At 33.9% G+C, this 12,695-nt stretch overlaps 1 protein-coding gene across 1 annotated transcript; it reads right to left on the bottom strand.

Annotated features, from left to right (window-relative positions):
- Positions 1-1,492: 1,492 nt before the first annotated feature.
- Positions 1,493-6,549, bottom strand: LOC11446699 (enolase). The gene is made up of 17 exons (XM_024786307.2): positions 6,481-6,549; positions 6,111-6,174; positions 4,975-5,039; positions 4,676-4,723; positions 4,490-4,576; positions 4,293-4,373; positions 4,104-4,205; positions 3,947-4,027; positions 3,770-3,844; positions 3,426-3,488; positions 3,272-3,352; positions 2,969-3,163; positions 2,826-2,876; positions 2,614-2,702; positions 2,460-2,511; positions 2,271-2,327; positions 1,493-1,988 (listed from the first exon to the last, which is right to left on the bottom strand). Exons 1-17 carry the CDS (start codon positions 6,547-6,549, stop codon positions 1,908-1,910), a joined length of 1,341 nt encoding a protein of 446 aa, XP_024642075.2. The 3' UTR covers positions 1,493-1,907.
- Positions 6,550-12,695: the final 6,146 nt, after the last annotated feature.

Raw genomic sequence — 12,695 nt, 5'->3', positions numbered from 1 at the left:
TCTGTGGAGGCTCGGTTTTGTGTCACGGGATGTGGGCATGTTGAAGATATGAATCATATGTTTTTGTCTTGTCCAATTTTCGGTGCATTGTGGCCTATGGTGCGGACATGGCTTGGTGTCGAAGGGGTAGATTCTCATGCTATCTCAGACCATTTTGTGCAATTTATTGAATATGCAGGTGGCTTGAAATCCCGTCGATCTTTATTTCATTTGATTTGGCTTCAGTGTGTATGGGTTTTATGGAAATGGAATGACAGGTTATTTCGGAACCGTCAAAGTTCTATACCACTATTGTTAGATAAAGTAAAATCACATACCTTGTGGTGGTTGAAAGCTAGTAATGTAGTCTTTAATTTTGATACACATAATTGCCAGTAGAGCCCGCTTTTATGTATGGGTATCGATTGACTTTGATGTAATTTTGATAGGGTTTTGATCTTTTCGTGATTGATATGGCACGTCTTGTGCTTCAACAATTAAAGTGTTCATAGTAATATATTCCATTTTTGTTACTTAAAAAACAAATGTTGAATAAAATAAAATAATAATCTATAGAGACTAATCTCTTGCAAAAAAAAAAAAGTAAAATTAAATTGAAAGAATAATATTAGATATATTTTTTATGTGTGGTAAATTACTTTTTATGACAAGTCCAGATATTTTAAAAATTATAAAATCAACGCGTAATTATTAAATTCGTAATTTTTTTTTTATGATAAGAATCGGTAATTATTTATTAGATTAGTTGTTTTTTTTTTCTTTTCATTTGTCTGAGTTTGAACTCAAGACGACTTATTTAATGCAGATTTTAAACTTTTAAAAATCTAAAATACACCCCTTAAAAAATCTAAAATATAAGCTTAAAATTGGACCGTACTATCAAAGACCAAACGGTCTAAAATAATGTAGTTTGGCGGCATGCAGTCATGGGATTTTGACCGCACGCAACACATCCTTAAAACACAATTCAGATACAACAGATTAAGGCATATGCCATATTGATACCAATAATATCTTTCCAAGCCAATCATATTGATAGGTGGAAACCATCATCACCCAACAAGTCATTCCAACCTTCAGAAAGACAATCAACAACCTCTATTAAGTCCTTCAATCAAAATCAAAATATGTAAGCCTTCATGAAGGGAGAATTATAATACAGAAGATGAATATATATTATATAGTGTTTTCGATTTAAAATGTAAACATTTACCACTTATTATTCTGAATAAGTGTGAATAACCTAGGGAAAACTTGTAATAAACTAATAAGTAAAAGATGAGGAATTCACACTTACAAATAACATTAAAAATTTGAAAAGTAGAGAGCTGAAAAAGAAATATTTTCAATCATGTCGTTCATATGTGAATGAATGTTAGTAAATGCATGTACACATTTAAACTTTAAACTATTCCCTATCATCATAATGCCAAACTTTAAACTCACAGACATAGGTGTGTTGTTTATGAATGAGTTCAATGACATGTGCACATATGAACTATATGATAGTAGATAATATTTTTCACAAGTCAAGATGTGCATAGAAATCAATATAATCCACCCAGAATGTGTTAATATTTGATATTTAACCAAGCCAAGCCACCCCAAACAGACGCATCAAATTCAAAGCCACCCCAAACAGACACATCAAATTCAAAGTACTTCCCTGTTGCCCTAGTTCCAAAATTACACACTCGACAAAACTATATAGATTTTCTTAGAGTTCTTCAAAAAAATCTATTCTCTTATACAGACGGTTCAACAAATGTAGAAATATATCAGATATGCCCGTGCTGTCAGCGTCAATAGAAACTTATTTAACGCAGTTTGCATCAAAATATCAATAGAGCTCCACCAAGGCTCCGAGTTTGGAACCAGCACAAACTGCTGCAGTTTACGTTCAAATATCAATAGGGCTCAACGGGGGCCCTGAATTTGGAACCAGCATAGACTGCTGCAGCACCAAGCTCCTCCTCGATCCTAAGAAGCTGCGACACAAATCAAAGAGGTTCACAACAATGGTGTAACTTAAATCCACATAGAGCTATCTACATCTCAATTTTATTTCACATTATTCTTCTATGGGCCCTAAGGTATGCAATATTATGAAAGTAATATTGAACAAATAATGCAATAAAATAGAAGCACAAGAGCTTTTAAATCAAATGGATATGGCATTACAAAATACAATTTTTCAAAGGCATAACTAGCTATTGAAGTGAGACCGTATTCATCTCAATTAACAAAGATAAGGAGTTTTGTGGTGTTACCTGGTTGTACTTAGCAAGCCTTTCAGATCTGCAGGGAGCTCCCGTCTTGATCTGACCCTATTAAACAATAACATAGCACAACCAAATCTTATAAGCTTCAACAGAGAAGGTAAAAAAATTTCAAGTTACAAAATCTTGACATGAATTGTTTTGCATGAAGCTTATAGCATAACATTAATGATAACTTACTGTTGCTAGCCCAACTGAGAGATCAGCAATGAAGGTATCCTCAGTTTCACCACTACAATAAACAAGATTAACACATTAGTATCTATGTACGTAAAATGACATTAGAAAACAGAGCAAAACGGAACTGATAGGGAAAAAAATGGACGTTCATTACCTTCGGTGGCTAGCCATGACACCCCAGCCAGCTTGCTTAGACATTCTCACAGCTTCAATACTTTCAGTTACACTGCCAATTTGATTCACCTATCAAATAGGTTATAAAGAAAATTCTCATCAGATTTGATAGAGAATTAAAAAGGATAGTTCATTAAGACGGAACTCTTCTTTCACTAGTAAATAAAAATTTACGGCTGAAGGTAAATTTACCTTCAACAAAAGGGCATTGCAAGACTTCTCCTTAATTGCTTTTTCCACACGCTAAGGAGCCAATAATGGACAGAATAATGTTAAAAACACAGAAGTATACAAGTTTGTGGAACACTCCCAAGTTAGAAGTTAATAAAGCATACCTTTGGGTTGGTAACAAGGAGATCATCACCAACAATCTGTACTTGCTGACCCATTTCAGCTGTTAATTTTGAATAGTGCTCCCAGTCATCCTGATCGAATGGATCCTCAATGGACACGATTGGGTAATCTGACACAAATGACTTGTACACATTCTTTAAGCTGTCTCCTGAGATTTTCTCTGATCCATCGTTATTCTGCAATAAGGTAGTCACTTATCTAGTTAAAGCATTTGACGAAGAAATATATCTCAACAAAGGAATAAAAATAGAGAAACTTCAGGAAAAAGTTCACAAGTTGTCCACCTCTTCCTTGAAATTCAAGTCGTATGTTTTGCCCTTGTTATCATAAAATTCTGAAGCAGCAACATCCATCCCAATTACAACCTGTATAAATAGAAATTAGTCATTCATATATGTACTAAGATGCTAAGTCAGATTCAGCAGATGAATATTCAACCTTTCCAGTATAACCAGCTTTTGCAATGGCAGTCTTGAGAAGCTCAAGTCCTTCTTTGTTTTCCTATAAAGTAAACAGAACATTTGTAAAAATTTAAAAACTGCATTTCGGCAACATGAAAATGTAATGAAGCAGAAAGCAGAGTAGAGATGGTTAATGTTTGTTATAGAATATAGAGTAACAGCAGAAATAATTATTTTGTATGCACATTTGGATTATCACACTAGAAAAGATCCTAATAGGCAAACAAAATAAATGAGTCCACTAATTGCGAAAAAAATCAAATCATGAACTACTCTTAGGTAACACTTAGATTACAAAAACCAAAAGAAGCACGTAAGGACCTGGATGTTAGGAGCAAAGCCACCTTCATCACCCACATTAGTAGCGTCTTGTCCATACTTCTTTTTAATCACAGCCTGTAAGGCAAACACAATGTCTTAATTGATGAGACTAAATAAAAAAGAATCCTCTCAGCCATTTTTGCATTTATTCCTAAACAAGTTAGAAAGCACATTAACCTTTAGATGATGGTAGACTTCTACACCCATCTTCATTGCTTCTTTGAAAGAAGATGCCCCAACAGGGAGAATCATGAATTCCTATACACGAGGCAGAAGGATAAGAATTTGGATAAAAAAACAACCCTAATTAATACATATATTAGATAGATTTTACCTGCATTGCAAGCTTATTTCCTGCATGTGAGCCTCCATTGATAACATTGAATGAAGGTACAGGTAATACCAAAGTCTTGTTTCCGGCTAGATTTGCAATATGCTGAAATGTTTTTGAAAATATACCAAAGCAATTCATGAGAACACAAGCTAACGAGATAGAAACTATAGTTACTGAAACCTCACATACCTTGTACAGAGGAATTTTCTTTGCTAAAGCACCAGCTTTACAGACAGCGAGTGACACGGCCAAAATAGCATTGGCTCCAAGCTGAAAATTAAAAGATTGTGGAAATCCAATCAGCAAAAAATGAATGCCTATTAGTCTATTACTGTCTCCATAAATGCAATCACAAAAAATAAGCAAAAAAAATCCTATAGTGATACCTTCTGCTTGCACCATCCCCACTCATTAACAGTTCCATCAAGCTGCTGTACCATAAAATTGTCGATTTCAGTCTGCTTGGTTGGGTCCTGTAAACGCAGATAACAAATTCAGCCACTCTATAAAAACTGGATTTAAAAACAATACAAAATATGTCCAAATAACCCAATATTACAGTTCCACAATACCTTGCCAAGAAGAGCAGGTGCTATAATTGAATTCACATTCTCGACAGCCTAAGCCAAAACAAATTTGGAATCTTATTATCAGCTCCATTTCATTCAGGAAAAAATAACTTCCTAAAACAAACATCAGTTACTGGTAAACAAAAATATAGTAAAAAGGGATTGTAAGGTAAGGGGACAAAATAAAAAAGCATATTATCAAACAGATACTGAGATTTTTAAAAGGAAATCCATCATTCTTCACAAAATTAGAAAAGAACTTCTAAATACATCAATGTGAAACAAAAAAATGTATCAAATACCTTAAGAACACCTTTCCCAAGGTAGTCTGAGCCTCCATCCCTCAATTCCAGCGCTTCATAAACACCTTTAACAAAATGTAAAACGAGTTATGAGTCATAACATATTACTATAAGCAGATGAAACTTTACAATCAATAAAATACAAAAGCTATGAAGCTCGGACACAGAGACTGATAATAATTTGAGAAGATGACAGTGGTTAATGGTTAAACGTAACCACATATATCAGTTTTGCATCGGACACTTGTCAAACGTGCAATCAATTTGAAATGTCAGTACTACATAGAACACACGTCATATGCATCATGCATATTTAATTAGAAACAACAAAACATCAATTCCAGTTCAACATTCATTTCTATTTTTTCACAACACAAACAATAATTTACTTACCAAAACACACACAAAAGTGTAGCAAATCAAAATATTCCAAAAAATGCATTACACATAAGTCAATGTTACATCGGACACATGTCCGACGCACATTCAATAATCTAAAGATTGAGTGCTACATAGTACACAACTCACATGCATCACGCATGTTAGTTAAAAACCACAAAACATCTCTTCAAGTTCAACATTCATTTCTATTTCCTCACAACACGATCAATAATGTACCACAAAAAACGTACCTGATCCAAATATTCCTTAAATCAACACACAAGCACAAAATCAAATTCAATTTTCTCTTCAATATCTCAAACAAACACCGATAATTTACCTTTTGAAACACAAAAGCTTATGAAGCAAGATAGAAACTGACACATAGATGCTAACAATAATTTGAAAAAAATGAAAATTATTAAATGTAATCACATGTGTCAGGGTTGAATCAGACACTTTTGTCTGCCAGGCATTCAATTATCTAAATCTAAATAATCTAAAGTGTCCGTGCTTCATAGCACACGCAAGTCACATGCCTCATGCAAAAACATAAACAATAATTTACTACATAGTACACACATGTCACAGACAGTTTAGTTAAAATTAGAAACCACAAAACATCACATCAACTTCAACATTCCTTTCTATTTCACAACACAAACAATAAATTACTACAAAAATGTACCAAATCAAAACATTCCTCAAATCACACACAAACACAAAATCAAATCAAATTTTCACCAATCATTTACCTGTTGAAGCACCACTAGGAACAGCAGCTCTAGCAAAAGTTCCATCACTAAGAGTAACATCAACCTAACAATAAGCAAACCAAAATCAGAAACCACAGCTTCTCATAAACAAATTCCTAAAAAAAACACACCGAAACCTGTGATATTCAATGAAGCACCCACACAGACACACACACAGACACAGACACCGGATACAGACACATCGTCACTAATGAAGATATCAAATATAATAATATGGGTAGGTGTCTCTGACACTTATTCAATCAGAAGGTGCTAATAAGATAATAATAATATAATTTTTTCTTCATTTTCCCGCTCATTTTCTTAGCTTCCAAACAAAAAACGAAAAAGAAAAAAAAAACAAACTCACTTCGACGGTTGGATTTCCACGGCTATCGAAGATCTGACGAGCTTTAACAATCTTGATCGTAACCACCATTGTTGTAAGAATCAAAATCTCGTGTTTTTATTTTTTTACGGTTTTTTTGAAAATTTTCTCGGTGTTTCTGTGATTTTCTGAGTTATTTTTTTCTCGAGAAAGTGACAATGAGGTGAAAATGAAAAGGAAAATGATCGAGTGAGAGTGTGTGAGTACTGAGTGGGAGTGGAATATATATAGGTGGTTGTACACGTGGCTGTTGGAAAGTGTGGTGAATCTGGACCGTTGGTGGTGGGAAAGGAAAGATGAATGTACGGTTGAGATGGGTTTGGGTATCATGCGAGTCTTGTTTTAGAAGCTGGTGTGGGGCCCATCACCAAGCACATAGAGAAGAATATGCTTACGCTGCAAGTTTCCCTGTCCATCCAAAGAGGCTTCATCGGGTATTTAAATACTTCATCCCTTAAAAAACAAATTTTTAGAGTCATTAAATAACTAATGTATTTAGTTATAATTATATGTCAGATACAATAATCATTCAATGTATTTAAAAATTAATTTTTTGGCATGAGAGGCTACAGGTGTTGAAATGAGCTTGTAATCTTGCATTTCGAATTTCTTTAGTAACTCCGATAAATATTTAGTTAAGAATTGCTCTTCTTTAATCTGTTTTTGTTTATTCTTGTCCAACGTTAAAAAATACACATACGTGAATTAACTCACGTTGTAAATACACATGTGTTAGTTAATTCATGCTCGACTATTTGACGAGAATGAGGAAAAACATATGGGAGAAGAGCATAACCCTATTTAGTATGACTAATAAAAATTCCTTCTTTAACTTGTTTTATTTGCAATCCTAGAAAATATTTGAGCTCTCCTACAAGGGACATCTCAAATTCTCCTTACATTAGATTTAAGAATTTTATACACAAAATTTCGTTAGTGGAATCAAAGATGATATCATAAACATAAATTTTAATTAACAAAATATCTTTTTTTATTAGTTTGCTAAACAAAGTATTATCAAATTTACTAAGAACAAAACCCATTTTCAATAAAAAAAAAAAAACTTGTTCAATATCTCGTATAAAGCTCTAGGAGATTGTTTGAGACTATAAAACACTTTCTTAAATTTAAAAACATGATACAGGTGCTCGTGATCTTCACTCCTTTATATAGAGGTGTGAAAGAGACGTTGTTGATTGTCAACACATTAAAAAAGTTGTTGTTAAAGTTTGAAAATCATCAATGATCTGTTGCTTGATTTGATTATTGTGATGCACGGGTTTTATTGAGTTTGACATTTAAATATCAAATTGGCTATACAATTATATGGACATTTTTGCAACATATGACATGGTAGAAATATCATATTTTATAATATCAATGTTGAAACGTGTTATATTGTTATAGCCAATTCTGCCCATTTAGTTATATTGTTAGAGTAATTAAAACAGTCAATGTTTTTATCAATCCAATGACATGTCTAATTTTTAAGACTCGGATTTTCAATTTGCCCATTTTCAGGATTTTACTAAATTATACATGAACCAAAATTGTAAGTGCTAGATAATCATAGCAAACAAAACAAAAAATTTAGAATTAGTTTTATTTCAATCATTACCTGAAAACAAAACGATGGTTTCCCACATAGACCAGATATGGCATACCAATTCTGAAATGCTACCTTCCTCTCAAATTAAAAAAATCTAACGCATACGGTTTTCAATTATTCGAAAGAATTTAGATGCTACATCTTCATTTTCTTAAAACATGCACAAATACGGTTTTTATAAAACTCACAGCGAAAAAACATCATACATAAATATCTCGTCAACATGTAATAATTCTCAAGTACATGAATAATACAATCTCAACACCATGTCTCTGGTCTCGTAAACATAACAATAGTCTCATCAAATAAATCCAACAACAATAGAAAGCATAAAAGCAAAAGTCACGACACTCCTAAATCAGAACCCTATCTAGACTCCAAGAAAAGGATAAGAGGTAGCTCCAAGCTAGTCCTCGAGTACTCACAAGCAATAAGAAATCAATCATGCACGCCGTCTACACCATTCATACAAATGGGTAGGCGGTCAACCAAACGACCACTGGGAGTTATATTATAGGCTAAAACACACTTTTTGCCCCCTAAGTTTGCAGAAGTTGCAATTTTGGCCCCCTATTAAAAAAAATGGCAAAAGTGACCCCCCATGTCTACCCCCTTTTGCAAAACGTCAATTTTGACTCAGTCAACCATATGTGGCACGCCACCTATGTATTTATTTTTATTTTGTATTTTTTTTTAATTCCAGGCGTATAATTAATTAAAAAAATAAACCAAAAAAAAGAAAGAAAAAGGTGAGGCACGTGCGAGATCCAAACGGTCATTGCTCCCTCCGTTTTAATAACCTTCATCTTCTCTTTCCAAACAAAATCTCCATCTTCCTCTTCCAAACCTTCATCTCCATTTTCGAAGATTCAGACCCAAACCTTCATCTCCATCTTCTCTTATTTCATCATCTTCTCCTTTGTTTTTCCAGAAAATTCCTTTCAAGAAATTCCGACCCAAACCTTCATCTTCATCTTCTCTTATTTCATCCCTCCCTCCATTTCCATTATCGGACCTTGTTTTTCCAGAAACTTCGAAAATGTCTCAATATTCATCCTCAAGCTTCAATGGGTCGACATTGAAACAGAAAACTGGGTTGGTCTGTCACTGTGGTGTGGAATCTCCTTTGGTGACTGCTTGGACATAAGAAAACTCAGGAAGGAGATTCCATGGATGTGGAAGATTTTTTTAAGAAGGAAATGCAACTTCTTCTATTGGTTTGATCCTGAAGTTCCAGATAGACAGAAGAAAATCATTAGTGGGTTGTTGAAGAAAAACAATAAACTGAAGAAGAAGGAAAAAAGTCTCTTGAAAGTGATTGTCATATTAGTGGTTTTGTTGGTCTTAAGTGTTGGTGTAGTTTGCTATACGTGTTTTTAAGTTTCTGTTGTTTAGTTTATGTTGTTAGTAACTTAATGTGTTGTTTAAGTTTCTATAATTTAATGCATTTTAGCTTAATGTTAGTAACTTAATGTGTTGTTTAAGTTTCTGTAATTTTATGAAACATTATGTGTTGTTAAAGTTTGATGTAATTTGTGATAAATTAATCAAAAGTGTCTGTTTGTTTGTGTTAATATGGCAACTGTGTTACCTTATTGAACAAAAGTTAAATGCTAAAAGCTATCTTAAATAAGCACATAGAAATAGACCATAAAAGTAGTTATCATTACTTGCTAAAAGGTTATACACCAAAAGTGCACTTAACATTACAAACCAAAAAATCATAGGTCTCATAACTTAGCAGAACAACTTAGCAGTCTAATTTAGCAGAAAATACTTAGCAGAATTACATCCCAAAATAACATAAATATTGTAAAGAGTACTTATGAATTACATGCCAAAATTACATAAGTCTCATGACTTTAAAAAGGATTAGTTCTTGTTGACAGATTGTTGAGTTCCAATTTCATCCACCTTCCTCTTGGCTCCTGTTGTCCTTATCTTTCTTGGCACAAACATTGTAGCCTCACCAACAGTTACATGTTTCCCACCAGTAATAGGGGGACTAATTTAGCAGCACTTTGTGTCACAGTCTGTGTCACAGTCTTGCTCCCACCACCTTGAAGTACACCACTAGCATGACTCCCACCAGCTTGACTACCTTCAGTTTGTGTATGCTTCTTAGCTTTCTTTGATGCACCAGTTGCAACTTCTTTGTCTTTCCCTTTATCTGCACCAGTCTACAGAAAACATACGCAACATTAATTCAAACTCATTTCACATTATGTATACACAAGATGCATCATAAACAGTTCACAAGATTCAATCATACCTTGTTACCTCCCTTAGGAAGCTTTCTATCTGCACCAATCTTTCCCCCACAAGTTCTCTGATTATGGCCTAACTCCTTACACCTTCTGCATCTCACAGTTTCTTGGTTTCTTTTCACCATCCCACCAGCACCAGATGGTTTCTTTCGTTCATCATTTGTCTTCCTCTTTAACTTCTTTGATCTACCAGGAGCTATCCTCATTTTAGGTGGTAATATGGGATCACCAACTACTTCTGGCCAAAACTTAGGTCCATTTGATGGCAACATTAGATTGCTATAGCAGTCTAAGAAAGTTTGTTTCCTGTACAACATAATTAGCAAAATTAGTTAGTAAATAGTTTATACAAGGCTTTAGCAAAATAGCAAAATAGTTAACAACATAATTATCTGTACCAATGGGCCACAAAATCATATGGATTCTGGTTATTAAACCTCGTACAAGCAATAACATGAGGGCAAGGTATGCCAGTGATGTCTCATTTTCTACAAGCACATGACTTATCTTTCAGACTAACTACATACTTGTCAATACCATTACCCACATAAAATGAGGAGTAATCTCTGTCCCCATGCCAATTTGGTGACCATCCATCAACATCCTTCTTATTTTTGTCCATAATTTTTGCAATCTTAGGACAAATATCACCTTCATATCTTAACATATAATCTCTCAGTCTCACAATTATGCTTGTTAAGTAAAACTTCAAACCCTCAAACAGAGAAATGATTGGATACTCTCTGTATTCTAATATGGCACTGTTAAATGCTTCACACATGTTATTGACTTGTAGGTCGCAACATGTGTATGTACTATACCCAGCTCTAGACCACATACTTGCTGGCAACTTAGTCATTTCCTTCCATGCAGGTTCACTCAATTTCTTCAGATTTTCCATAGCCTTCTTGAACTTAGGTTCAGTTGTTCCTCTTGTAGCAATCCACAAAGCTTCCTTTAGGTGTTCACTGCCATGTCTCTTTTCCTCCAATTTCCATACAAATGCTTCACACACACACACACTCTGTGTTCAACATGTTCTGATGTAGCAGCAATTGTGTTAACCAGGCCCTTGCAGAAAATAAATCATTGAAATGTTAGTAACTTTACAAATATTGAAACACAACAATAATTGATGAATTTAAATGTACATATTTTTACCTTTTGTTGATCTGATATAAAGGCCCATTTTTTATGTTGAATACCATTCAAATCAGCTAGCAACAAATCTAGAAAACAATCCCAAGATTCCTTGGTTTCAGCCTCCACAACAACAAATGCAATGGGCATCATCTGATTATTCCCATCTTTACCAATTGCTGACAACAGATGTCCTGCATACCTACCCTTCAAGAAACACCCATCTAGACCTATCAATGGTCTGCAACTTTGAACAAAAGCTCTCTTGCATGCATTGAAACACACATACATCCTCTCAAACAAAGGACCCTCAAGACCAGCATTAGACTTTATCTTCACAGTACTCCCAGGGTTACTCCTACGCAATTCCTCAGCATAATTCCTAAGATGAGCATATTGCTCATCTATAGCACCATGAATCATTTCTAAGGCTTTGTTTTTTGCTCTATACAGCTGAAACTTACTTAAATGAGCACCCCACCTAGTCTGACACTCTTCCCTTAAAGATTTTAGTTTCATAGTTGGTGTGTGTTTCAGAATTGGAACAAGTTTCTTAGCCAAAATAGTTGTTTTCAATAACCTAGCTTTTTTTTTTTGTGGAATAGCACTTATGACCAGACCTATACCTAGATAACACATAATAAGTATTTGGTTCAGCCCTACTAAACCTCATTTGAAATGGACACTTAGGCATGCATTTGACAATGACTCTTTTTCTCTCATTTTTCTTAACATAAACATTTTTCCTACTTTGTAAAGCATACTCTTTAACAGCAGCTTTAATTAACTCAACATTAACAAATACCTGACCTACCTGAAAGCTAACTTGATCATTCTCATTCAAAACAAACTTATTCAATTTTTTCTTACCAACACCATCATTAGATGAAGAGTATGGACTCTCTAGTTCCTCTGAATCAGCATTGTCATCCTCAAAGTTAGAGAGAGTGATATAAGACTTATTTCCTCTTTAAATCATGGAAAAAGACTTATTTCCTCTTTAATTTCATAAATAAAAGGCCTCATTTCCTTTGATTTTCATAAATAAAAAGATGTTTTCCTTTTAATTCAAAATTGACTAAATGATCATATTATATATCCTCCTAGTTACCACCTGGTTAATTTCAATTTTAAAACGAATTTTTTTATTTTTTTATTTTTAAATTGGAAAAGGAGAAAAT

Source organism: Medicago truncatula, chromosome 6 (genome assembly GCF_003473485.1).
Source record: "Medicago truncatula cultivar Jemalong A17 chromosome 6, MtrunA17r5.0-ANR, whole genome shotgun sequence".
In the NCBI taxonomy this organism is placed as follows: Eukaryota; Viridiplantae; Streptophyta; class Magnoliopsida; order Fabales; family Fabaceae; genus Medicago; species Medicago truncatula.
This window is presented reverse-complemented; position numbering and strand designations above follow the sequence as displayed.

Coding starts and splice junctions, on each gene's coding strand:
- LOC11446699 (XM_024786307.2), bottom strand. CDS start 6,549: ATGGTGGTTACGATCAAGATTGTTAAAGCTCGTCAGATCTTCGATAGC. Junction 4,028..4,103: donor GAAATAAGCTTGCAATGCAG/GTAAAATCTATC, acceptor CCTCGTGTATAG/GAATTCATGATTCTCCCTGT. Junction 3,845..3,946: donor AAGTCTACCATCATCTAAAG/GTTAATGTGCTT, acceptor TTTGCCTTACAG/GCTGTGATTAAAAAGAAGTA.